Source organism: Falco naumanni, chromosome 10 (assembly GCF_017639655.2).
Source record: "Falco naumanni isolate bFalNau1 chromosome 10, bFalNau1.pat, whole genome shotgun sequence".
Taxonomy (NCBI): domain Eukaryota; kingdom Metazoa; phylum Chordata; class Aves; order Falconiformes; family Falconidae; genus Falco; species Falco naumanni.
Genome location: NC_054063.1, coordinates 15004435 through 15028821, shown reverse-complemented (window position 1 = coordinate 15028821; position 24387 = coordinate 15004435). Strand labels below are relative to the sequence as shown.

At 43.1% G+C, this 24387-nt stretch overlaps 1 protein-coding gene across 1 annotated transcript; it reads right to left on the bottom strand.

The window, feature by feature from the left end:
* Nucleotides 1–4607: 4607 nt before the first annotated feature.
* On the bottom strand, nucleotides 4608–10082 carry LOC121094926 (small VCP interacting protein). The gene is made up of 4 exons (XM_040609089.1): nucleotides 9932–10082; nucleotides 9177–9227; nucleotides 6630–6743; nucleotides 4608–5807 (listed from the first exon to the last, which is right to left on the bottom strand). The coding sequence occupies exons 1-4, from the start codon at nucleotides 9992–9994 to the stop codon at nucleotides 5793–5795; spliced, it is 243 nt and encodes an 80-aa protein (XP_040465023.1). The 5' UTR covers nucleotides 9995–10082; the 3' UTR covers nucleotides 4608–5792.
* Nucleotides 10083–24387: the final 14305 nt, after the last annotated feature.

Here is a 24387-nt window from a genome sequence, read left to right as displayed (position 1 = left end):
TACATTTTGCAAGTCTTGTTTATTATTTGTAATCTGTGTTCTTTGTAGTATCACTTTGCTGCTACTGCCTGGATGCCTGCAACACCCAGCGCTGCTTGCTAACCTCATCATGAGCTGCACAGTGAACGGGGCAAGCACTCGCTTACTACGGATAGCACGGAAATACCCAGATTTTATTGAAAATTAATTTTACTTTGCAGGGAAAGAAAAAAATCAAAAGCATTCTTAAAGTACCAACTGGTATTTTTCTGTATATTTTGATGTTTCCTTTTAAAACATAGAGTTATGATCTGCTGCTGTGGTCTTGCAGATTAACAGCAAAATATCTGCTGGCTAGAGAGGATCGAGACCTGCTTTTATGTTCTGTGCCTTATCAGAACCAGCACATTGTCTGTCCCTTTGGTGGAACCGTTCTACCCCACCGCCTGAAAACATCTGCCACATATGAGCATTTCACAGTTGCTTGGTGCACCATGCGAAGTAACACAGCAAGTACCTAATTCCAAACATGTTTTTAGAAAGAAAAATTGCAGCCTTTGTGTTCTTATTTTGGGGTACTTTCTGGAAGGATGAAATGTATACTCAACCAGTAAATCTTTTGAAAAGCCATAGGAAGACCCAGTTCTCATACAAGAAACATACGTGGCTCTCGTGGGAGTGGAGAACAGGTCATAAGCAACATTATTAAAAGCAAAAATGCAGCACAGCTGAAAAAAATCATGATTTTAAAACATGCACTGAGAGATCTGTTTTTGAATGAACAGAGAAGGAAAAAAAACCCCAAACTTGTGAAAGTGTCAGATGTTTATTTTGAAATAATGGTTACTTTTTAAAACATCAAGAGATGTATTTCCATCACCCAAAATTAAGTTGGCATTATTATTATATCCTTTCTTTAAAATATCTGAAGGTGTTTACACGTTAATAAATCAAATAGCTATTTTTAAAAGTATTCTTAGTTTTATTTTAAGATTAAGCTTCAACAAATAATCTTGGTAAATCCAAACCAAAATTTTAAATTAAACATGAACTGCTTTATGTGCTTGGACTGTAGCTATCAAAATAACCTTTTTTGATTCAGGCTAATCAAGCTTCTTAAAAAAAAAAAATAATCACATTAACACACTTCCTAACTTAAAATTTCAATTTTGTTAGTTCCAGAAAGGGAGGCTTATAAAGGACTTTTTAATGTATTGCCACTGCCACCTAATCTGTGTGAAAAGCTTGCAGGTGGGGTTCCTGCATGTGATGCACCTGGTGTGGGCGTGGGTAGCAGAGGAGGAAATTAGAGCAGGAGCATCAATAAAGCAAACAAATGATGTAAGCTAGTTTCTTTTGGAGGAAAGGCTTGAGAGTACGTTATTTACAAGGTTAGTGTGATCAATCGTGTTTTTTGAGTGTATTAGGTCCTATAGTAACATAGGAGTTGGGGAATTTGTTAAAAGCCTGAGGCTCAATTTACAAAGCTAAAGACAAGCAGCAAAATTTTGCTTGAAGACGTGTGGTTCTTGCTGCAGTGCTGGGGCAGAACAAACTTTGTGTAGAAAGTATCTGGGGAGTAAAAAACACCCTGTTGTTTGCCCAGGTATTGTATATGATGCTTGAAGTTTCTATGCCAAAAGCTATGGGATTAAGGTATCTTAGTGTAGGTTTCTAGAAGGCTGAACTGAATTGTAGGGTACCACCTGGGAGGAGCTGCGGCAAATCCCTTGTCCTTGCGGTAGGGAGGCTCTGCTGAGGCTGTGGAATACTTGTGTGTTGGGCAGGCAGGAGATGAGGTGTTGCGATATTGGGCCGGTTGTGGATGGTGATGGTAAGGAAGAGTGCTGTGCAGTGATTTTAGCTTGGTCTGTCGCTGTGTGCCTCAGCTGAATGTGGGTGGTGAGGAGGCTGGAAGTCATAGAAAGTTGGACAGTCGTAAGCTGCAATGAAGCTGCTTCTCAAAGTCCTGGCTGGGTCATAGACCAGACCCCATGGGGTTTCCTGCTGACTGGGAATAAGTAACTGTGCTCAACTCAAGATGGCTAAATTATGTCAGATTACTTGTAAAGCTTATTATTATTGTGTAATGTCAAAGAAATATCATCATGCTGGAAGTAATTCAGAATTAGTTTGGAAATGTAACATCTGTTACCGCTTGCTACAGGAGGTACCTTTTGTCACCTTGCTGTTTCACCTGGAATTTTTCTTCCAAGCAGGCTTATTTACATATGTGAGTGAGGATAGGGTTTTTTCTCATCTGTTATAGTGATAATTGTTCCTTCCTTTGCATTACCACCTTTTTTTCCAACTGCAGTTTAGAGTTGATACGTAACATCTATGGAAGCTAGTTCAAGGCTGTTGGCGGGGGCGAGTGAAATGGGGAGGTGTCAATATATGTGTGTGGGAAGGCACAGCAAGTTTCTGATACCTTAAGAGACAACGCTGAATGTATTATATGTGTTCATTTTAGATCAGGGAGAGGAGCTGTTTGCCACAGCCCAGTGTTAAGAAGCATCTGCTGGATATGTAGACAAGGGTCTGGTCCTGTTGGGGCTTGTGTCTTGTGGGCTGCTGAGAGGCACTACCTGGGAGGGGAGGAGGGAAGAGCGCTTTTTCTTCACATCTCCTACTGTTTTTTTTTTAGCCTGTGGTATGTTAGGAATCTAGAGTAAGGTGAAACAGACACGTGGAATCACGCGAACGTTTATGAGGCTGGAGAGGTTTTTCCATCCCAGGCCAACTGCCGGCACCATTTGTGCCTGATGAGCTGCGTCCCAGCGATTTGGTCTGTCGCTGTGCCAAATCCACATGCTGAAGGCATCTGTTTTCCTAAGGGCCCGCAGTGGTGCTATCACCCCTGTGGAGATGCGGCTTCTGCGTCCTCCCAAGCCTCTGGACGTTCTGCCCCAAACACTCCCTCCCTGGCGTAACCCACATATTTTAGCAACAGGCGATAGCAGATGGTTTCGTTTTCGGTTGCCTCGAGGAAGATTATGCTATCGCGGTCACAGAGTCAGCCCTTTCATTGCAGCTCGTAAGCCCTGATCCCAACTGCCAGTTTTTCAAGTGAGCTATAAGAAAACTTTCAGAAGGTGGAGAAAAAAAGGTGTACTTGTAGGGCTGTGAATGGATGTGTTTTAACAGGCTCTAAGGGGAAGTAAACATCTAGGATTAGGGGAAGTAAGGACAGAATTCCTATTATGTTTCATATTTATGTAGTGCAGCACTAAGTGGTAAGAAAGAGAGAGGTGTCTCTTTCTACAAGGATAGAGCAGCTCTCACCTATGGAGCTCTGAGCTGTGTCATTTAACGGGACACTTCAGGTAGCTATCAGTTGTATGCTACCCAACTGCACTATCATCTGCTTTCTTTCTCAACTGAAATTTATGTTACCAAGAAACTTAAAACAACAAGAAGTGTCTTTATTTACCGAAGTAACTTCCTAGATTTTGTTCAGATTGGCCATCTGAACAGGGGTATGGTAGAGAAACCTCTTTAAAAATAGCTTTACTAGTTGGTGATCTGTAATCTGGAACTGTACACTCCCCTATCCTCTGATGTGTCTTGGCTGTAGGAATAAAACCGGTGTTCACAGGGGGGACTTTTAAACTGCACAGACATGTCTAGTTTTTACTTAAAGGATGGTGAGGGAGTGCAGTGTTTTCTTCTATGGTAGTTCTCAATTGCAAGGATAGTCTCTTCACTGACAGGCACCCTTGACCTGGGGCAACTCAGGCCTTCCAGCACAGCTGCCGGGCAGGCAGCCACAGGCAAGCCAGCTCTCTTAGCAGGACCAAGAGCTGGATAAAGAGCAGCGTGCGTGTTTGGGACAGGGTGGTAATCCTCTACTTGAATACTGAGCATCCTTACTGGTGACAGACATTGCCTGGAGCAGAACAGGCTTGCCTTGGGCCGCCTAGCAAGGATGGGCAGCGCAGCAGTATGGCTGCTTCATGCTGTTGGCAGCGTTGGATTGCTGATGGGAACTGTGGATTGTTTCATTCTGTTATTTCAGTGGCTTTATATGAAAGTCTTCATGATACTAATGCAAGCACAGACTCCTGTTCAGTCAGCGTGCGAGCTCCTTCCTACAGGGGCTTGGAGGAAAACAGACTGAGGGTTATTTTCCTCCCCTTAGGGTTTGTGGGGAGCGGTGTGAATGAATGAAGAGAAGAATGTATTAAGTCTGAAACATTCCAAGCAACCAACTAAGCTTAAGTGTGGCTTAAGTGTCTTTGTAGGACACACACTGTGACAGATTTAAGATTGAAGTTCACATTTCAAATTACAGTTCAGTGTATTTTATTATAACTCAATGCATTTTCATTAGACTTTAAAAAAAATAATATCACTATTACCAGTTAATACAAGGAAGAGAGCAATTGCCAGCAAAGGAAACTGAAGGTACCCATCTGCCAAGGACACAGCTTTCTAGCCCAGACACCATTATATTAATATTGAAGAAGTCTCCCTTCTTAATTCTTCAGGCTAAGCCAGGAAAGTCACCTGTTGGGACTGCACTCCTAAGACGGCATGAGACACTACTGGGGGAGGTAAAAGAAGAAACAATTAGTTCAAGGGGTGGTGGTGGGGGGGTGGGGAAGAAAAAGCACTCCTCTATAGCCTAAACCAGGTCAAAAATGGGGTCAGTAAGATACTAAGGACAAGCCTACTGGTCTCTAGGGAAAGTAAGAGCTAGATTCTTAATATTGATCATGCTGCAACAGACTTCCCTCCTCTATCAAAGCAGTGGCTGGGGACCACTAGCTCAAAAGCCTGGTTTTAACATCACAGTTTAAATAGCTCTAAATAATTAAGGCAGCTTCACCTTTGGCAAAGGGACTACAGACATTGCTGAATACAGAATAAAAGTGACAGAGCTTTTGGCACTGAGCAAGCCTTACCGCCCCGTAAGAAACCCATCTATAAGGTACAGCAAGTTTAGGAAACAAACTGTCCAAGACATGACACAGTGTAAGCCTTTTGCTTTTCAAAATCCTGAGAAGTGCAGCATTGCCCTCTTGTGGTAATAAAGGAGAACAACTAGTAACAATATTTATAATTTAATGTTTAACTTGCAGTATTCATTATAAATATTTAAACTCGAAATAAATCCACATCAGAAAACAAGGAGAACAGTTATTAGACTCATAATAAAACAACTTTCTTGCTATAGGCATACAGGGTTTATAAAGGTTTCTGTTTTTTTAACTGGTGACACAAAATGCTTCCATTTGTAAGGAACCACCATGAATCCACTTTCTTTTGTGAAAAAGGCACTAAATCCCTAAGCAGTTGACAAGTCATTAGGAAACCGAAGAGAAATACTGTCACTGACATATTCAAATATATATATATTTACGAACAATTTTCTACATGAGGACTTAAGAGAAAAGTTTAATTGTAGAGCTTAAAGTAAGCGTCAAAACCAACACATGGGCACCTGAGCTGCGCTTAAACCAGTCACACAGACATACATACATCAACTGACCAGACATCATACGCCTACGGACAGACTACAGGTAAGGAGGCTGCTTCCACGTAAGAAAACCCATCTCCCTCCCGTGACAGAGAAAGAATCAAACATGCACATAAAACAAACAAAAAAATTGGCCAAAACCTAGTGTTCAGAGTTAGTTCTTAAGTTTCTTAGTGTACGTTTCCACGTCTGTTCTCTGACGATGGCAAAGTACTGCTGAGTCTTCATATGCAAACAGCAAAGCCACATGATGAGTAAGTGCCACTCAGCCGCAGAAACTGGCAAGTTATTGGCAGTAAACATCAACCTTCTTGTGGGCAGTCGTACTTCATTATCCAACCTGCCACTGAAGAAGAAAACAAAACATACCACAGGCTTGTATGAATAGGGGAAAGGAAAAAATCTAATGCCTCCCAACAACAACAAAAAAACCCAACCACCACAAGATTGTCTAAATAAAGTAAATTCCCCATTCTAACACCTTTTATATCCAGCAGGTGAGGGACATGAAGCCCACCAGCAGCAGCTCATACAAACTCCAGTCCCCTGAGTCATATAGAGCAATGAAAGGAAGAGTTGAAGTCTTAGGAAGTCTGTGTTTCAATAACTAGATGCATTATTTGCCTTGGAGAGATTCTCATTCTTAGTTGCATCTCTGCCTGGCCTTCTAAGACAAAGTTTACATTATAAAAGCAGTAGTAGCAGTCAAGTTCATCACTATCTATGCAAATGCTGTGTATTTCTTTTGTAAAGAGATAGATAATGAAACCCAAAGCTATTACCCTACTTAGTTCAACCATTTTCTATAAACTCTGAGGGAAGAGAGACCATCTCAACCAGGACCAAAAAGGGACAGTGGTACAGGTCAAGTCAGTGAGGAGATCCCCAGTGCTGCAGGTACTGTAAAACTGATGCATCGTAGGTGCAGAAACTGGGGAAAAAGAGTTGGGGGGAAGGAAAAAGAAAAGTTCTCTGCCTTTGTTGTGTGTCCCAGAAATGAAGTCTCACTTAGAACACTGTGCACAATAATGACACTTGCTTCCATTTCTATTCCATTTCCCTTCCTCTTGGTTCTTCCTCAAGTTATTCAGTCTTGTAAACAACAACAAAACAGGATTTTCTCAGCGAATATATGGACAATTGCATCATGTTCTTTTTTTAAACTTACTCTCAGTCCTCCTTCTCCTCCAGAACCTGAAGCCGCAATTCTTTTTTCCATTTCTTCCTGTTTCTTTTTCTTTTGCTCTACAGAGTAAGCATTCTTAATACCTCGAGAGGAAGCCTGGGAGAAAACACATTTAGGTAAGACTAGTTAGCCATTTTTCTTTTGATAGAAACCAAACTGCAACTCTTGACAATGCAGTTTTATGGACTCTGGTTTGTGTGAAAAGACTGAAGTGTTGATTAATGCTACCATTACATAAATGCAGACATTCTGGGACACTTCCACATACTCTGAGCTCTTGATCCCATAGGTATATGAGAGTGGTTCTGTTTTATGTTATCACATCCAGGTGAATGTATTTAATGCAATTACATGTACCTGCTTTGCATCCTAAGATGCAGGACCAGAACCTCCCTTGCCAAAAGTCCCGTAAATTTTTAGCCTGTGTTTCTCTCTGTCAGGGCCTATTCTTGCCCTCACAAACTGAATTAAGGGGGGAGAGGTGACTTGGGCAGACGGAACTTGCAAGAGCTTTAGTTGTTTCATCACTCATTCACTTCTTCCATCTCTTTTTATTAGAAGGCTACTTAGAGATAAAATTGAGATGATGGAAATCATAATGACAGCTTCTATTCCAAAACTCAATAAGCAGACAGAGAAGGTCACAAGCTCTGTATAGCCGCTACAGAAATCGATGGGCAATTTACAAGCAGGGGAGAAAAAAGGTTGTGTTTGTAGTGCTAGCCCAGGCCCTAAGAAATCCAGCTTCTAAACTGCCATCTGTGAGAAATAACCTGTGAGACAGACTACCCTTTGAACTCCATAGGACATGCAGATAGCAGCTGCACACAGATGAGAAACCTGTTGACAACTACCTGCTTCACATCCTCATGGGGATGGTTTAATAAGGACCTAGCCTAGATGGCAGGAATAACAGAACTACAGTGAACACTCTAAACCTAAAAAGAAGATGTTTTAAACCTGATTGTTAGCTAAGTTTAGGGTTATGATGCTACAGCCTAAGAGATGTTAAAATCTACCAAGGGAAAAAAGCAATGTTCTCACCTGAAATTCAAGGCCCTGACGACAAGCTCAAATCTCAACGGGCTACTAAGGCACATGTTACCAACTCAGACGCTGTGAGTTCTAGCTTTTAGGCAACCAGCCTTCCAAGTGAGTTAGGTACCCAGACTGTCTCTACAACACCCCAACAGGAAGAACACGTCACACGACCTCAGGCTGAACAATGAGCAGTTAAGCATGTACAGGAAAACACTAAGCAGAGAAGGACATCTGATCTGATCCCTTGTCCCTCACGAGGGGGAAACTGGATTAGGCTGCCTGCAAGACACCTCCATTACCTGACATTCAGAGGCTAAAATGCTCTTAAGATAGTCCTGACAAATCCTGGTAGAGCTGTTTTATCTCTTTCTTGTAAGAAAACAAAATGTAAGTGAGTGATATTTCCATTTTTCTATAGCAGCCTAATGGCTATCCCAAAACTTCAAAGCCATCCATAAGCCAAGTTGCTTCATTTCTCCTTCCTCCCAGGAAAGTTTTTTAGCAATTTAAGAGCTAGATGGGGACACCCACCCCCCCCCCCCCGCCCTTTTACATCCTTCTCAAATGTATAGTTAAGTTAAACTTAAAAAAACCCTTTTTAAGATTACATATGAATTGCTTTTAGTATGTAGTCTGACACAAAATCAAGAAGTTTTAAAGAAGGATGCTGAAGCATCAGTCAGCTGTTGCTTCAATTATTCACCGAACTCTCTTAAAACCAGGTCAACATGCTCCTCATCAATAATGGTCAATTTTTAATTCCACATGTAACAACACTAACAATCATACAAATAACACATTCCTTTCTCTTCATGGTTCAGCTGTAGTCTCTAAGTAGATTTTTTATGGTGTATGTTATCAGCCTTTTTGAGAGGTATGGTAAGGAAGAAACAGTTCTACATCCTGCTAGAACATCTGCATCCTACTGCTTCTAGATTTAAGGATACTTAAGTAGTTAAAGCTTAGCAACCTTAAAAAGATACAAAAGTAAGTTAATAACCCCTCCTTGCTAGAGTTTAGTGAGAAACATGCTCAGCTGTTGCCACACTGATGAACTCAACTTGCAAGAGCCCAGAACCTGTGTTTGTAAGGGAACTACAAGCACTGTACCGCTTGAAATTGCCACCACAATTGTTTGGCAACTGCGGGTTGAAATTTTTCTCACCCTCTTGTTTTCAGGTCCTATCATGAGGAAAAAAAATGAATTTGCTCTTTCAATTCTTAGGTTGTTTTTTCAACTACTGCAAAACTTCTCCCATCCAAACAGACTCAGTTACCTTGCAGTGATCTTTGAGCACCTGCTTGTGAAACTGGTTCGTAAATATGTATCTGTAGTAAGTGTTAAGAAGGTAAAACATTAATACTACTATGAAAATATTTAATGACTTCCCACAATCCTGAGCCTGCTATCCAGTGTTCCCACAGAAGCCCTTGCTATTTTCCCCATAAACTGCTTACCTAAATTACTTTGAATAAATATCACATTACCTCCATCTGCCTCTTTTCAGCAGCTTCTGCCAGCTGTCTCCTCTTTATTTCCTACACAAAAGGCGAAAGACAGTGACATTCTATACCCGGACAAGCCGGCACTCCTCTGGAAGCCCCCAGCCCATCTCAGGTGCGTCCCGCGGGCTGCCAGGAGATGCCAGCCCGACCTCAGGGCGCATCGCCCTGCCAGGCCGCGGCAGGGAGGGCCGGGGGCGGCCGGGGGGGCGGCGGGGGAACCTCGGTAGGGCCCGGCCCAGCCCCGCCACCCGCCATCGCCCCACAGCGCTCGGCCCGCCCCCGAGGGCCGCGACGGCTCCTGGGGCTGGGGAGGGGGCGCTGCCCCTCGCTCCCGCCCGGGTCCCGCAGGCCGGGGTTGCCGCCGGCCCAGGGCCACCCCCCCCCCGGGCCGGTTAAAGCGCAGCTGTCCCGGTGTCCGGTTCGGCCGAGGGTCCCCAGCGCTCGGCTGTGGGGTGCACCCCCTTCGCGCGTTGCCCCCCCGGCCCCCCAAGCGCACAGGCCGCGGCTGCGGGCGGCCATGACGCTCCCCGCCGCGGAGGCCCCCCCAGGGCCAGGCTTCCCCCGCACGGCCGCGGCCTCGGGTCCGGCAGCCCCGAGGCCTCTCCCCGCGGCCCTACGACCCGGCCTCCATGTTGCGGGAAGCGGCCCGCTCCCTTCCCCCGCCCCGGCTGGGAGGGTCGGCGCCGCTGGGCGTCGCAGCCCGGGGGGAGGGAAACGGCCCGCGGCGCCGCACTCACCGGGTCGGGCGTCTCCACCACGTCCTTGACGGCGCCCCCCATGCAGGGCAGGCACAGCCCCATGGCGGGCCCCACCGCCGGCAGCGCCGGCCAGCGCGGGGGAGGCGGCGAGCGACCAGGCGGCGGCGCCGCGCTCGGGCAGGGCCCGCCCCGTCATGGGGCCGGCGGGGGGCGGGCAGGGCGGCGCGGGGAGGGCGGCGCTGGCTGCCCCGGCGGGCGAACCGGGCTGGCCCCGTTCTGCGGGGCACGGGGGGCGGCAGTGGGGTCTGCGCTGGCCGGGGCAGTCCCGGCAGCGAGCCGCCCGCTCCGGTGCTGCCCTCGGCTGCGTTGAGGGGCGGGCGGCGGGGCCGCGCTGCCGGGCCTGGGGCGGTGGCGCCCCCCGGGCGGTTCGGTGTCCCCCGAAGGGTTCGGTGCCCGCGGGGGCTGAGGCGCCGCCGGTGCCGTGCCAGGGCCCGAGCCCCAGTGGGCGACCCCGGGCACCCCCGGCCTCAGGGCCGGCCCGCCGCCCAGCCGGGGCAGGCACCACCCGGCTGTCGGGGCTGATCACCGATGTTCAGCCCGAGGTGGATGTGATTATCCCCGGCTTAATATTTTTAAATGCTCGTGTCATTTCGCAAGCCCCTCGGCCTCGGTGCGTTAACCGTTCATTGCGGGTGCTGTTCCGTCCTTCTGGGAATGCTTTGCTGTGCCTCACAGGCAGGCGCGGCCTTGCAAGGATTTCTTCCCTCGCTGGCCTTCGCTGGTTAACTCGGTAAAAAGAGGAAACCGACAATCTTTCCCTCTTTTCTGGCTTTTCTGTTACAGCTCTTTCTTAAAAATTTGCCACCTTTTCTTCTAGTTATTGCCAGCAGACCCCAGCATTACCCTATTGAATGGCATTCCCGGAGTATGAGTGCTGGCCTACACGCCCATCCCCAAGGATTATGTGGAGAGTAAAATACCTATTCCTCATAAACAGTGCAATGTTTACCCAGCTTCTTTTCTGCCCCTGTGATTTCGAACACAAATACATCTTTTTGCACCAATGTTCTTGTCCTGTGATTTATCCCACGAGCCCGTGATGCTGTATGTTATTGTAAAGTACCAATTTAAGTACTTGTGCTTGTTCCGTGCACCTTAATTAGCCCTCAGAGAGGGTTACAGCCTCGCTGAAACCAGCGCTTCACATAAAGCACAGCACAGCAACCTGGGCCTTCTGAACTGGCCATCAGCAGTTGGGGTGGGAGCGATGGGAGCGTGCTGGGGCTGTGGGAGGGGAGCAGTGGGAGCGTGCTGGGGCAGGGGGAGGGGGGCTGGGGAGCAGTGGGGGCGTGCTGGGGCTGTGGGAGGGTGTGTGTGGAAGCAGTGGGAAAGTGCTGGGGCTGTGGGACGGGAGTGGTGGGAGCAATGGGAGCATGCTGGGGTGGTGGGAGGGGGCCGATGGGAGCACACCTGTGGCCCATCTCATGCTGGTGGGGCTGGGGTGGTCTCAAGGAGCACACCAAAGCTTTAGCAGAGCAGCTGGGCTGGGTTGTGTTGTCCCAGGAGCTGCAGCTTCCCTGCTGTGTGGTGTGTTTAAGGTTTGACTTTCTGCTTTATAATGAAATATTATTTTTTTTTTAATGATTGATTTTTTAAGTATCAAGATGCTATTGTTTTATGGTTGTGTGGATTAGTGTTTGTCAAGCTTCAGGTTGGAACTGAGGCGTTCCTGGCTGGTTGCCGGCCCCTGTTTGATCCAACAGATTATAATCCCGGAGGGCGTCTGAAATACGTTTTGCTGCATCTAAAATAGTTAGAGGAAAATTGAAGCACTCTTGAACAGAACTGGACGGAGAAAGAGAGCCCAGCTTTCTGGCAGTATGAGCTGGTGAGACACGTAACTGAAAAGGTGGGTGGTTCAAGCAAAATTTTGGTTCTTTTGAGGTGCCTTCATAAAGTAGGTAAAGTTGTTCATGGAGAAGTAGCCTGCAACAAGGTAACAACTTCTTGTTCTATAACAAAGGGTTTCTAGGTTTCTACTGAGGGTTTTCAAGGCTATTGTTTTCACTGCTGTAGTTTTAGGGATAAGCTTTCAATTAGGTCACTTAAATTGTGGTCCTTTAACAAAAGGTTCTTGTTGAGATTTCCTGGAATGAGCTTGAAGAGATTCTGGGGGTGTGTAGTTTGAAATGAATTTCCCAAGGTCGTGTGTTCAGATATGCTGACAACCAGTGACAGCTTGGAAATTAGATGTAACTTCAGATTTTGGGCATAATTTGGGCTCTGTATGAGCAAGGAGTTAGTCTCGTGTGTTCTGAGAGCCGGGTGAGGATGGATAGCTCTCTGGCCTGTAGTGATACCGCTAGTAAAACACATCTGTCCCGTGGCTTTGGGCTCAATGAATCTGTGTTGCCTCGGGATGAGCATCTGAACACACGCAGTGGCAGTTACCCATCTCTGTTCTGAAGAGCCATCTAACCTTTCCTGCTTGGTCTCTGCTTTTCATTCTCCTGGAACTTACTCCCTGTGCTGGGTGTGAATAGTGCAGCACATCCCTCTCGGCTTTGGGGTGAAGCTCATCTTCTCAAATGCAGCAGTGATCGCTTGACAGAACAAAGTGTGCTCTTCACCATTACGGGTTGCAGTACTGTTTGATTAATTGCATGCCAAGTATTTCCTGATGCTGTGAGATGAGAGGTATTAGTGCCTGGTAGCTCAACAGTAACAGGTGATAGGGAGTTTTGGTTTGGTTGATTTAGTGCTCTGGGACTCTTTTTGTCCACTTCCCCACAGCCTGCCAAATAATACCGTAGTGGAATAACACATTAGTTATGTAATAAACTTTAAAAACAAACCACATACACACACACTTAACACTGACATTAATAGTAGTAGCACTTTGCTTTTAAGTGGGGCTGCTAGGCTGAGCAGTTTGAATTTTTTGATTTTTTGATATGTGATGAATTGCGTGTACTGAGTTTTGAGTGTCTGCTTTAGCAAGAAATACATACTGAAAAGGTCAGTGACCTCTCTGCAGGTTTTTGGCAGCTGGCTGGAAGGTTTGGCAATTTGTGATTTGTTGATTTGTAATGGTTTAGTTATGGTGTCGTTTGTGCAAGAATGGTATCAAACTGCGTCTTACTCTGACTTCTGTCACTGTTGACATGTCTAGCTCTCTTTATTTTCTCCAAATCCAGCAGATGGTACTGTTAGCACAAAAATTTTCTGTATTTCCCAACTCTCTAACCACACCTTCGATTTATTGTTTTGTTGTGATATTACAGGCAGTGTGGCTTTGAATAGGAATGAAGATGCTACTGTCTGCTCCATTTGTGGATGTGTCAGAAAGCTTTTCAGGATAACTGACAAGGACTGCAGGAAACAAAAGGCAGTTTTTACCCTGCACTATTGTGTGTTCAGGATAATGCAGGTAGAAGGGAAACTGCTTGAAGAACCCCAGCCAAGTGACTCACGGGTTGACGAGTTTCACTTTCAGGATGAAAATTAGTCTTCACACGTACTTGCTTTACCCCATAAATGTCTTTTTCAATACCTCTGTCTTCTGAAGCACTTCACAGCATTATGCCACTACAAAAGAGAATGTCTGGAGTAGGAGGTCGAAAGGGGCAGAGGTAGTGTTGACTTCTGAATGTAAGAGCTTACTGATAATGGAGGATTCCCGTTACTGGTATTGCACGTAATCTTAGAGAGAGAATCCGTTTCTGACTTCCCATCTGGAAAGTTGTCATGTTCATTGAATTACTTAAAAAGAAAAGTAGAACTAAACCAGTTCAGATTTAACTCGGGAATCTTACTTACCATACCTCTTTTCCAGCTAATAGAAACATGAATTTAAATTTTAAAATTTTAGGAATCTTTCTTCAAGAAAGGACAAGTGGCTGTGGCTCAGCTGCAACTGGTTTGGGAATCAGCAGTACTTGCTTTCAGCATAGGCAGCTTTTAAAGCAACAAAGACGTTGGGGCCCTTTCCAGGAAAGGCATGTAACAGCTTGGTGCTGGGATGTCTACTGGAAAAGTAATTGCAGCATCTCTGGACATTTATATATGTCTTTGTGGCGTGTTTTTTAAAGAATGTAGCAAGGCTGGTTTTTTTTGTTGTTTGTTTGTTTGTTTTTTAATTTATTATTCTAACCAGAGGTGAGCAAATATGGTGTAGGGCATAGTCATAGGTTACAGATGCAGGTACTCAGTTTTCACTTCACAAGTTTTTTCTCGGATTTCTTTTTATATTTTAACTTAGGGTTTACTGTGAATGTCAGACTGCAGTCCAAGCTCTGTATGATCCCCGACGGTACAGCTTTTGTTGATGTCCATGGAAGCTGAGCTTTTTTTAAGCTACAGCTTAACTTACTTCACAGGCTTTGAGCTAATCATGGTAGTTTCCTTCATTAGCAATGCATCCCTTTCCATTAGTTCCATGTCTGTCTTCATGGATTGTCGTGATCTGCTCCGCAGTAGCAAGACAGATTTTCAGCTTTAAGGATGTTGCTAGCTGGTGACTAAAAACTTGCATACTGCATACAAGCCTCCTGTCTATATGTTTTCCTTCTGTGCAAAACAAACGTATATACGAAGCACTGAAACTTTTCAGAGAATTTGGTGTACAACTCAGTAGCATCATATCCTTGCATAAAATCTGTAAAAGCATGTGGAAGTCGTGCTCGACTGACTGTCTGGCATGTAATGATAAAGTCTGCATCCTGGTAAAGCTCCTTCTGATTTCTTTGCTAGCTAAAACAAAGAATGCTTTTAGGTACTGTGCTGAGCGTGTTCATATGATGCATTTATCAGTCCAGAATACCTCAGTTAGACAGTAATTAGGGACTGCCAAAAGAACATCTGTTTACAGTCACCACTTCTAAGGATAAATTTGCATCATGAAGTAGCTTGTGCTTGAGTACAAGGGCAATTAAAACCGAGAAGGAAGATTTCGCTGCTTTTTAAGGTCAATTTGCACTCTGCTTGCCTTTGTACTGTTACACAGTTTGAAAAATCACTGTGCAATAGACTCCTTTACAAGACATACAGCAATGCATATGCTTTCTCCCTCTAGCATGTTAGCGGAGATAGGCTTGGAGTTATTTGGCATGAAATAACTTCTAAAGCGAGTAAAATACAGACCGTTTTCCCACAATTAGGTAAGGATGGGAGCAGATGATTCTTGGCCTTTGTACGTTCTGCTTGGTTTCCGCAGGCACCCGATACTCTGTAGCCCTGCCTGGGGCAACAGTTTCACATCTTGGGTACAGAATGGAATTAAGCTCTCACACATCTGGCTTCAGCATTTCAAATAAACCTCACCAGTTTGACAGAGGAGTTCACACTCTGTTCCCTGCCCTAGCATCTGTAGTCCCCGGAGACTGGTATAGCTTTAACGTACCCTTTTAAAAGATTATAATCTTGCTGAAATTTTGTTCTGCTCAAGATTGCCTTGATACATCTGCTCCAGCACTTTGATGTTCGGGTCTTTTACAGGTCGACCACTCGCTGGTGTGGGTCCTGTTGTAGAGTTGCTTCTTCAGACTTGAGAAACACTTAGGCCCCTTGCAAAGAGGGTGGTGTGTAAAGAGCAGGGGCTTCTATGGGGCTATGGTATTTTCACGTGTAAGTGCACTCATGCTGTTTGTGTCTGTGTTTGGTTTTCTTTTAAACACCTTGCATCGTCTCAGTGGGGAACACTTGGATTCACTTACCCATTTTAAATCAGTATCACAGGGGCAGGGGAAACCCCAAAGGTGAAGGACAAACGTGTATTTCTTCTTCTCTCATCCTGGAAATATGACTTAAAAATTAAGCCTTTCCCTTGAGAAAAAAGTAGTATGTGCTTCCTGTACCAAAACGTAGCGTCAAAAATTGACATTTGCAGTCAGCAGGTGCTGGAGCATCTGACAGCATACTTGGCTGAAATCTACCTTTTTTCTTCTTTTCCTTTTTGTGTAGAGTATCAGACTAGATCTTAAGGATAAAACTTTTAGTGATATGTAAATTATTCTGTCACCAACACCCATGGGTGCGTGTTCTGGCATGTATTTGCAATATTGATGTTTCATGGTCTCTTCAGTCACATGGCTGAATCAACTTGTCTGTGTGATTCCATGAATGCAGCAATATTTCTTTGCCTTAATTATCTCTGTGAAACAAGAGAAGAACACACCTAAAGTTTACCTAGACACATGGGCTATGTCTAGCAATAAATTAACAGGTAATGATTTTAGGACTTCATTTACAGTGTAATTCCACATCATAGTCCAATAAATAGAAATTGGAAAACTAAAGGTAACGGTTGATATATAACGGTTGATATATAACGGTTGATATATAACGGTTGATATATAACGGTTGATATATAACACATTATAATGGAGTTCTAAGAAATTTTAATAATTAAACTTCTCAGAGCTATATGTAAAAAGAAGAACATTAGCCAGACTGTTAGCATAAATGTATGTAATTCTAGTATGTTGCTTAACAATAAATGAACCATGTAAATTCTTTATTATTCCACTTGAAATAGTGTGTTTTGTGGGGAATAATACATAATGACCTTATAAATGTGTGCTTCCTGGTGTAGGTGACATTAATGAAGGCTCTAGGAATGACTCAGCAGAAATTGTTGTGCAGACCGCACAGGCTGCACCCCCATAACCACAGTGAAATTCAGGCAATAGTTGAGAGGTGGTAAACTCATAGAATTTTGCCTGTGTATTGTGTTGCCAACAAATCTTGTTGCAATAAATTGTCTTTCTTCACTGGTGTTTCCAGAAATGGTTGCTGTAGTTTTCAGGACAGGTCAGTCTCTGGGACTGTTAATGTTTTAATCCCGTGCTAGAAGAGAATAGCAATGGGAAGAGGATTTCATGTTCCCAGCCCTTTACTGTCCTCTGATATGCATTCATGGTGAATCAAGCGTTTTCTTACTGATTACCAACTAAAAAGCAAAGCAGCGGGCCATGAGTCTTTCCAGGGAAGCACTTTTTCAACTAGAGCAGAAGCCTTTGCACGTGTGTATTTACAGACACACATAAATGCTTAATGGGCAAGAAGTGAGAGGTTTGCTTGGAGGGTAATGCGGGGGTTTTTCACTGCTATAGACACGCTGAGAGTTTGCTTTGTCCCCTAGGTAGAAAGTTTGCTAGTTTGGAACGGGCTGGTTGGAGCACTGATGACAGCACTGACGACGTGCCTTGGTGCTGTTGGCGAAGGGAACCGCGGTCCCTGCTGGAGGCGCTGACCACAGAGGAGGCGTGGGGCCACCTTGTCAGGGGAAGCCGATGTAGTAGTGCTGAATAACCTTGTTCCTTCCTCCTGTGACATTTTAACATTGATACTCCCGTGTTTTGTGTCTCGCCAGCCTTTCAACTTCCACATTCTTTTCTCTCAGCTGCTTATAATTTTCTAACTACATTTGTCAGGGGTGATCTTGCAAAGCCCTCCGTCCATATACTGACCCTGCAGAAGAATACTGCATTTCTGCGAGTGCTTATTATAGACAGAAGTGGTTTTGTCACTCTGTTAAAGTTTCCTGACACTTATCATGACAGGATTTGCGTTTCATCTTTTCCTCACACTGCCAAACTTGAGCTGCTTGGACTGAAATTTGTCATGTGGGTGTTTGCCTCGGGCCGCTTTTCTTTGAGGAGCTTCAGCAAAGAAGTTGAGCTGCTACGGGTAGTATTTGGGCTGCCCCAAGTCAGATGCTCAATGCAGACTGCCCTGAGACTTTTGTGTGCCAAAGATCTTTAGCATGAAGGTCTTAACCCAGGTGTCAGGGGTGTGACTTGTGCTAGGATAAGATGTCAGCCCTCGGCAACTCTAGATATTGATCAACACTGGGAACACGTGGGAGTTTTGATGACTGATTGTGGAGAAAAAGCTGTGCAGGTGGAAGAGTAAGAGGAAAATGGAACTGCCTCATGCCGATTCTCACTTAAATATTCTTGACTGGACCTTCAGAAGCAGTGCTCGCTAACTGGCTGCAGCAATTAAAAAAAAAAAATGCCATCTTTCTGTGAACTGCAGATCAAGTCTGAATCTCATTAGTGTAATGTTTCCATGGCAACATTTTGCCTGTTTATTCTGTACAATTGAACGTGGACTTTGGATTCAGCCAAACTTTGTTCCATCCAAGTAACAAGTTGTAATTTTAAAAATGGCATTAAAACAATTATGCACAGGTACTGTAGATCGAGATGTACTTTTCGGTGGGATATCAGTCTTAACCCTGAATGCGAGTCACTTCCAACAGATAGTTGACTAAATAAATGGGAATTACAATTTTCTCTAGGCTTGCCCAGTTATCAGTCAGACTTCCTTTATGAGCAACACTTCATACTACAAAAGAAATGTTTCTACAAATTACACGTACTCTGCTACAAGTCACAGTAATGGCATCTGTAGAAAAACATGCTTTGTAGAATGACCCGGCTTCTCCTCCTTATCTTTTAAGACTCAAGCAATCTCAATGAAAATCAGGCTGTAAATTAATCATGAAGATACATTTTGCATGATTTCAGGTTCGAAGTTTATCCCAATATATTTTAAGCAGTGTATAAAATGAAGGTGCACAAAGTGTGAATCTGAAGTGCAACTGAAATAGTTGGCTGCATTATCAAAACCTCATACCAGATTACAGGAGCCATTGAACTGCAGCGGTGTGAGATACAGATGAGCATTACCAGAACAATCAAGCACTAATATGGCACTGTGGAAACTGTTAACGCTGCGGGTCTTTCTATTACTGCAGTGACTTGCTGAAAATAGACAAAATAACAAAGAAAGAACCACAATAAGCACATTGTTGTGGATGAATTCAATGCATCTTTCTAACTGACTGTTGCAAAACATTTGTACTACTGACTTGCTGAGGTGTGTTTTCAATACTGCTATTATGCTTCCTATTTGTCTCTGGTTTTAGTTACTAACTTGTCAATGACTAATTTCAGCCTGTATTTAATATATCTATTAGAAGGAAAAAATGCAATTGGATTGCCAGGGTGAGAGGTTTAACTTATAGCTGTATTTAAGAAATTTATAAAACCAGAGACCGATCTCACAGCTACGAACTGTACTCACAAGATGGTAGTTGTGCATCAGATAAATGAGACGTGTGCCTCGGTGTCTTTCAAGGCAGCGTTGTTGATATCTTGTATAAACTGAAAACGATTTTCCACAGCGTTTTCAACCTGGTGCCTTTTAACATACATTACGTTTGGAATATATTTATATTTGGTACTTGAAATGGAAATGTATAAATCTTGTAAGGGAATCTATGCCTCTTACTACCTCTCTCTTTCTCTGTGTATATATATACGTGCCCACACGCATGCACATGAGTGTCAAGTGTGATGTTATGACAAGTGCTATCATAGCGGCACATCTTCTTTTGGGTGCTGGTAAGAGCACAAATTACAGCAAACGAAGAGGGATGCTGGTAAGCACACTCCAGAAAGCCAAGACGTGACTTGGAAAAATACCAGCGGAAAATATCTTTCAACCATGAAAATGTAAGCTGGTATGTAAGAAACAGAAGAGGAACAACACAGTACCATTAGATATCTGATTATTTGTGGAAGAATTCAATGGCAAGCAAATACTCAGTGTATCATTTGAACACAGATGTTTCTGAGTGTCTCAGGAATTGCATTTAGATATTTGAAGAACGGCTTCTATCTCTGTTCTTCACATGTAATTCTAAAAGTCAGCAGTTGATTGTCTGGGCAAAAGAAAAGTTTGTAATGAACAAGACCCCAGAACTCTACTTACTGTTCCACAAAGTAAGCTGTCCTGGGGACTTCATGGTGTAAAATCTACTATTAAGTATGAACAGTAGCACAGAACACATATCGTTAAGGTAACCATTAAGGTAAACTTTATGTATTTTCTTACTTATTAATAATATCTGCTTGGTGGCTTTTTTTTTTTTCATTCTTGAATTTCCTGTGGCCTATTTATGCACTACAATTGCCAGAAACCAGTTTAGAACCTGAAGAACACACTTTCTGGCTCAAAACTGAGCAGATTAAAAAGCTTGGTGTCTTTCGTGGGGAAGATCTTGTCCTGTGGCCCAAGTGATATGACATGAAATGAGAAATTTCATGAAGCCCCAGTGAACTGTCAAATGCCGTATTTCATGGTGGGGAGAAGATTTTGCAATTGTCTTTATGTTTAAGTTGCTGTTGCCCATGAGTCAGTGCATGGTTTTCTTCCAGTTAAGTCACGCCATTTGCTCTTTCTTGATGTTATTAAATTTAGTTGCTTTTGGTGAAGAAATTCTATTTCAGTGAGATTTTAGTGTGTTCACTTACTCCCTAGTTCTACCAGAGCCTTCTTTTACAATGAAGGAGAAGTGGGTAACAAGTCAAAGACACTTTGTTTGACTGCTGTTCTCCTAATGAAATACTGCAATGTATCCTCTCGAGCAAGATCTTTTTTGTCTTAACTGAAGTCCTGTAAGTAAAAATATCTCTTGACTAGTTCATGTAGCAAGATTTAAAAGCCCATACCTGCCTGATAATATCTGTGTTTTCTTCTGTTAACCACCTAAAATCTTCAAATACAAAGCTACGTGCTTTTTAAAGGCATTAATTCAGCAGTATTGAAGAGTCATTCTGGTTGGTAATAATTTATTTTTACAATCTTAAAGCTTCCGAGGTCAGTGCTTTGCTTTGTGCTGTTCAGAAAGTTTCACCATGCTTTAACGTACGCGTCCATTCTCAGGGTGGAAGATACTGATAAATTACCCTGAAATTCATTATTAGCAGAATACCATCTTCTTTGGTTACCTCCTGCTTAATGTAAAGTAGCTTGTGTTTATACATCTTGGAATCACATGATACTTAACTTATGACTAAGACACTCTTTGTTCACTCCTGGAATACAATAGACAAGAAGCTATGTAGAGCTACTCCCATGTTACATAAAATATCAGCACCATAAGAATAGGAGCTATTAGTCTAAATTGAGGAATTAGAAGTGATGAAAGGAAGAATTAACTTTCCCTCTCTTAATAATTATATTCCATATTCCTACAGGAATAACATCTTGTATCCGCTGATGTCATAGTAATATTTACAATAAAATCCACTCATGGTGAAACCAGTAAGACATGAATGCTTACACTCATCCACATAAAACAGTTCTATGGGGCGATTCCTGGTCGTGATAAGACCACTTACTCTAATAATACGTCTGTTTTGGCTGCTCATCATTAACTGCATGTTCTACAGCAATGATATGACATTATATCCAGATAAAACCAAGGTCTTTTCCTGGGAACTGCGTCTGCAGGGAAGCTTGCCCTTCCGTACTGCAGGAAATTGCATGTTTCTAGCACCTAGGGAGCTTGGAGGCTTGCTGATGGTAATGAGTTCTTATTTTCCAAGCCTGTGCTTCCGTGAGCTCTCATGCTTTCCTTTTATCTCCCCATTACGAAATACGGATGCTGAGGACACAAGACTGCTTCTTAGTGATCCTAAATAGATAGGGGTTCTCTTACACAATGTCATTTATGTGCAGAGTTGTTACTGAGACAGTATTAACACCAAGGTTGAGAACAAGGTCAAGGAAGCACACATACAGCTTTATGGATGGAGAAACAGAGGGACAGTGTGTATCAGCAGTCTCGGCAGGAGGGTCCTGGTGAAGTAAGGGGAAGGATGCCAAGCTCCTGAGGACCACCAGCCTGGTTCCTGTACCTCAGGACCAACTTCTTAAAACAACTACAAATTCCTGCTCGGATTAGCTTCTCCCGCAGCCTTGTTCAGGTCTCGGTAGTGGTAGTGATATAATATGTATTCCTTCCATATGACATACATATTAATGGCTTGCAAATGAGAGGGTATGAAAAAGACATGGGTGTGTATATATACACCCATATACTTTTAAGATAAGATAATTAAGAGGTCGGAAATGTTAACGGGAATAGAAACAGGTGATGCTGTTCTTCAGAGATATTATTTATTGTCTTGAGATTTTTCTAGAAAGAAGTACAACTGCTTTCTGATGGCTGCGCATCCTGCAGTTTCACATGGTAATCCATCTAATGTATTTGGGGCTTTACTTCCATTTTTAGAGCTCCTGCTATTTTTCCTCTCACTTAAGAAGTAAATACAAAGCAAACCTCATTTATCGGATCTGTTAATCTCTGGATTAACTGAACTTGTTAAACTGATTTGCAGAGCTTGTTTTGAGAGCTATTAAGTTTCACCTCTTTCCCCATACTTGGTTGAACAGTGACTTTTAGGATTACTGCATAGATTAAATTCTCTTCGGTGTAGAAAGTGTCATTTTTGAGACTTTCTGTGAATTGTAGTAGAAGCAGTGCTGCATTTCTGTTTACTTGTAAATGTACGCATTTTACAGAATATTTATATACTTGCTATTCCATAAGAAGAAATTAGAGCCATTTCAAGATTTTGGATAATCTTGAAGTGATAGTGTGAATGAAAAGATGTGGGTCTGAGTTGAACTTCAGGTCTAATGATGTAGGTCTAATTAAACTAGCTGTGTAATTTACAAATTAGTGATAAAATCTCAGAGGAGTTGTGTTTTCGTTTTAGGCTAGCCCTGTCCTTTTTAATATAGGTCAGAAAATGGTTTTATTAATTCATGGGATTAAATAAATTTAAATGGTATTTTTTTTCTGAAATTAATTCCGTTATGGAGAGTCCTATGGCATTTAACAGCAATGAAACCAGTAAGGTTTTCTACATAAATTACATTAGAAATGTGCATATTTTAAAGGAATTATCTGTTTTTAAAAGAGGGGCTTTGAACTCTTCTCTGAAATTGTATTGCAGGTATAGAACTCTTCCTTCAATGCCAGGAGATACTTTAGGATGACTATTTATTTTCTGATATTTTAATAAAACCTTTCAACAAGGTTTTCCATCATAAGGTACTCTGCTATAATGCAATTTATGACATTTTCTTTCAGGTGAGTCAGATGTTCTGCAGATTTTAATTTAAACAAGAGGTGAAAAATGTTTGTTTTATTTTAGTAAAACCATAGCAAAGCGGGGAAGGGGAAGGAAAGGAATGAATTTTACCTGTTGGGTATTTAAGATGTGCATGAGTCATATCTTGGCTGACTGTGACCTGCTTTGAACCGCACTGGGCTACGTGGAAAGTTACTGGCTGCGGGCAGAGTCATTCCAGCACTTAAACGTGACGGATGAGTGAAATGTAGCCTGGCATGCTCTCACCTATAGGCAGTGAAACACACAACAGAAACGTCTTTTGGAGTTTCTGTTAAATTACAAGAGATGCATGCATATATGGAAATAAAAATTAATTATTTTTTTCATTCGTAAGAGAGTAACTATTGCTCTTTTTCTGTTCGTGGCTGTATTTCGCTTTACTATGCCCAGTCAACTTGTGAAAATAGCTGTTCTGTCTCGTCCGTTGGTATCACAGCTGTTGTGGTTTGCCTAAGATAGTGGCCTTAAAATGTTTTTGATCCATCCATCCATACTTAGAGGTTTAAGGTCAGCTAACGGCTTGGACTGTTCAGGAGAAGAGAGCATAAGGTAAAGCTGGAACCCCCATGAGTATATGAGCTGTAGGGACCTGGGATTGTGTCCGTGAGGATGTCACTCGTGGGGATTAGAAAAAATATGTGATGCCTGGTGTGTGTAACAGGGCAAGGGAAAGCTTTGGTTCTGCTTTTACGGGAACTCAGCTGAACTGTGGACAGAAGTGAATTATTTTGTATGACTGCTCTGGTCACAGGAGAAACATCGCTTCTGAGAACAGATCCTCAGCATCAGTGCTTCCTCTCTTGCCTTCCCATCAGAGACTTGGTGTCAGAAAATCATCTTGAGGGGTTGGAAGTACTGTTTTAAATCTTAAGAAGAGGAGGTTGAGTCCTGTCTTGATCCTTTACCACCTGGCCTGTGCCTCAATCCTGGCCCGTGCTTAGGGAAAGGGTGTGCGGTGCTTGCTATTTAAAAATCCATCTCCATCCCGCCTTTACCCTTTTCTCCCGAACCTATTTTAGGAGAAAACACATAATTCAAACCTTCTCGGAAAGGCTCCAGATCTTCGATCTGAGGAAAAGCCGAGGGCAAGGTGCTGAAGCTCCGGAGAGCAGAATTGAACAGACACTTAATCCTTATTTTGTTAGCTAAGTGTCTGGCTTTCTCCTCGCCAGGGCCTGCTTTGATGCCCAACTCACTATCCCTCTGCTTAACACAAGGCTTTCAGGGTGGGTATTTTTAAGTGAGGTACTGCAATGCCATTTCTGAGGTCAAAATCACTTTATAGCTAGAGTCCTTATGCTATATAAAGACCGATAACAGTCTAATCCAGTGTTCACAGCTGTCATTGTGGGTACAGAATGACTTCAGCACGCATGACAGCCTGCAGCTGTGGGCCTGCACTGAATAATTCTTATTCTAGCAAGTCTTTTCAAAACAGCTTCCTCCCAGTTCTTTCTTGTCACCAAGTTTGAGTTGATAAACTGGAGATAACAATGA

Bases quoted from the DNA above. Each gene is read 5' to 3' on its own strand.
- LOC121094926 (XM_040609089.1), bottom strand. From the start codon at position 9,994: ATGGGGCTGTGCCTGCCCTGCATGGGGGGCGCCGTCAAGGACGTGGTG. The intron at 9,228-9,931 runs GTGAGTGCGGCG...CCTTTTGTGTAG, and splicing joins TGGTGGAGACGCCCGACCCG to GAAATAAAGAGGAGACAGCT. The intron at 6,744-9,176 runs GTAATGTGATAT...GTTTTCTCCCAG, and splicing joins CTGAAAAGAGGCAGATGGAG to GCTTCCTCTCGAGGTATTAA.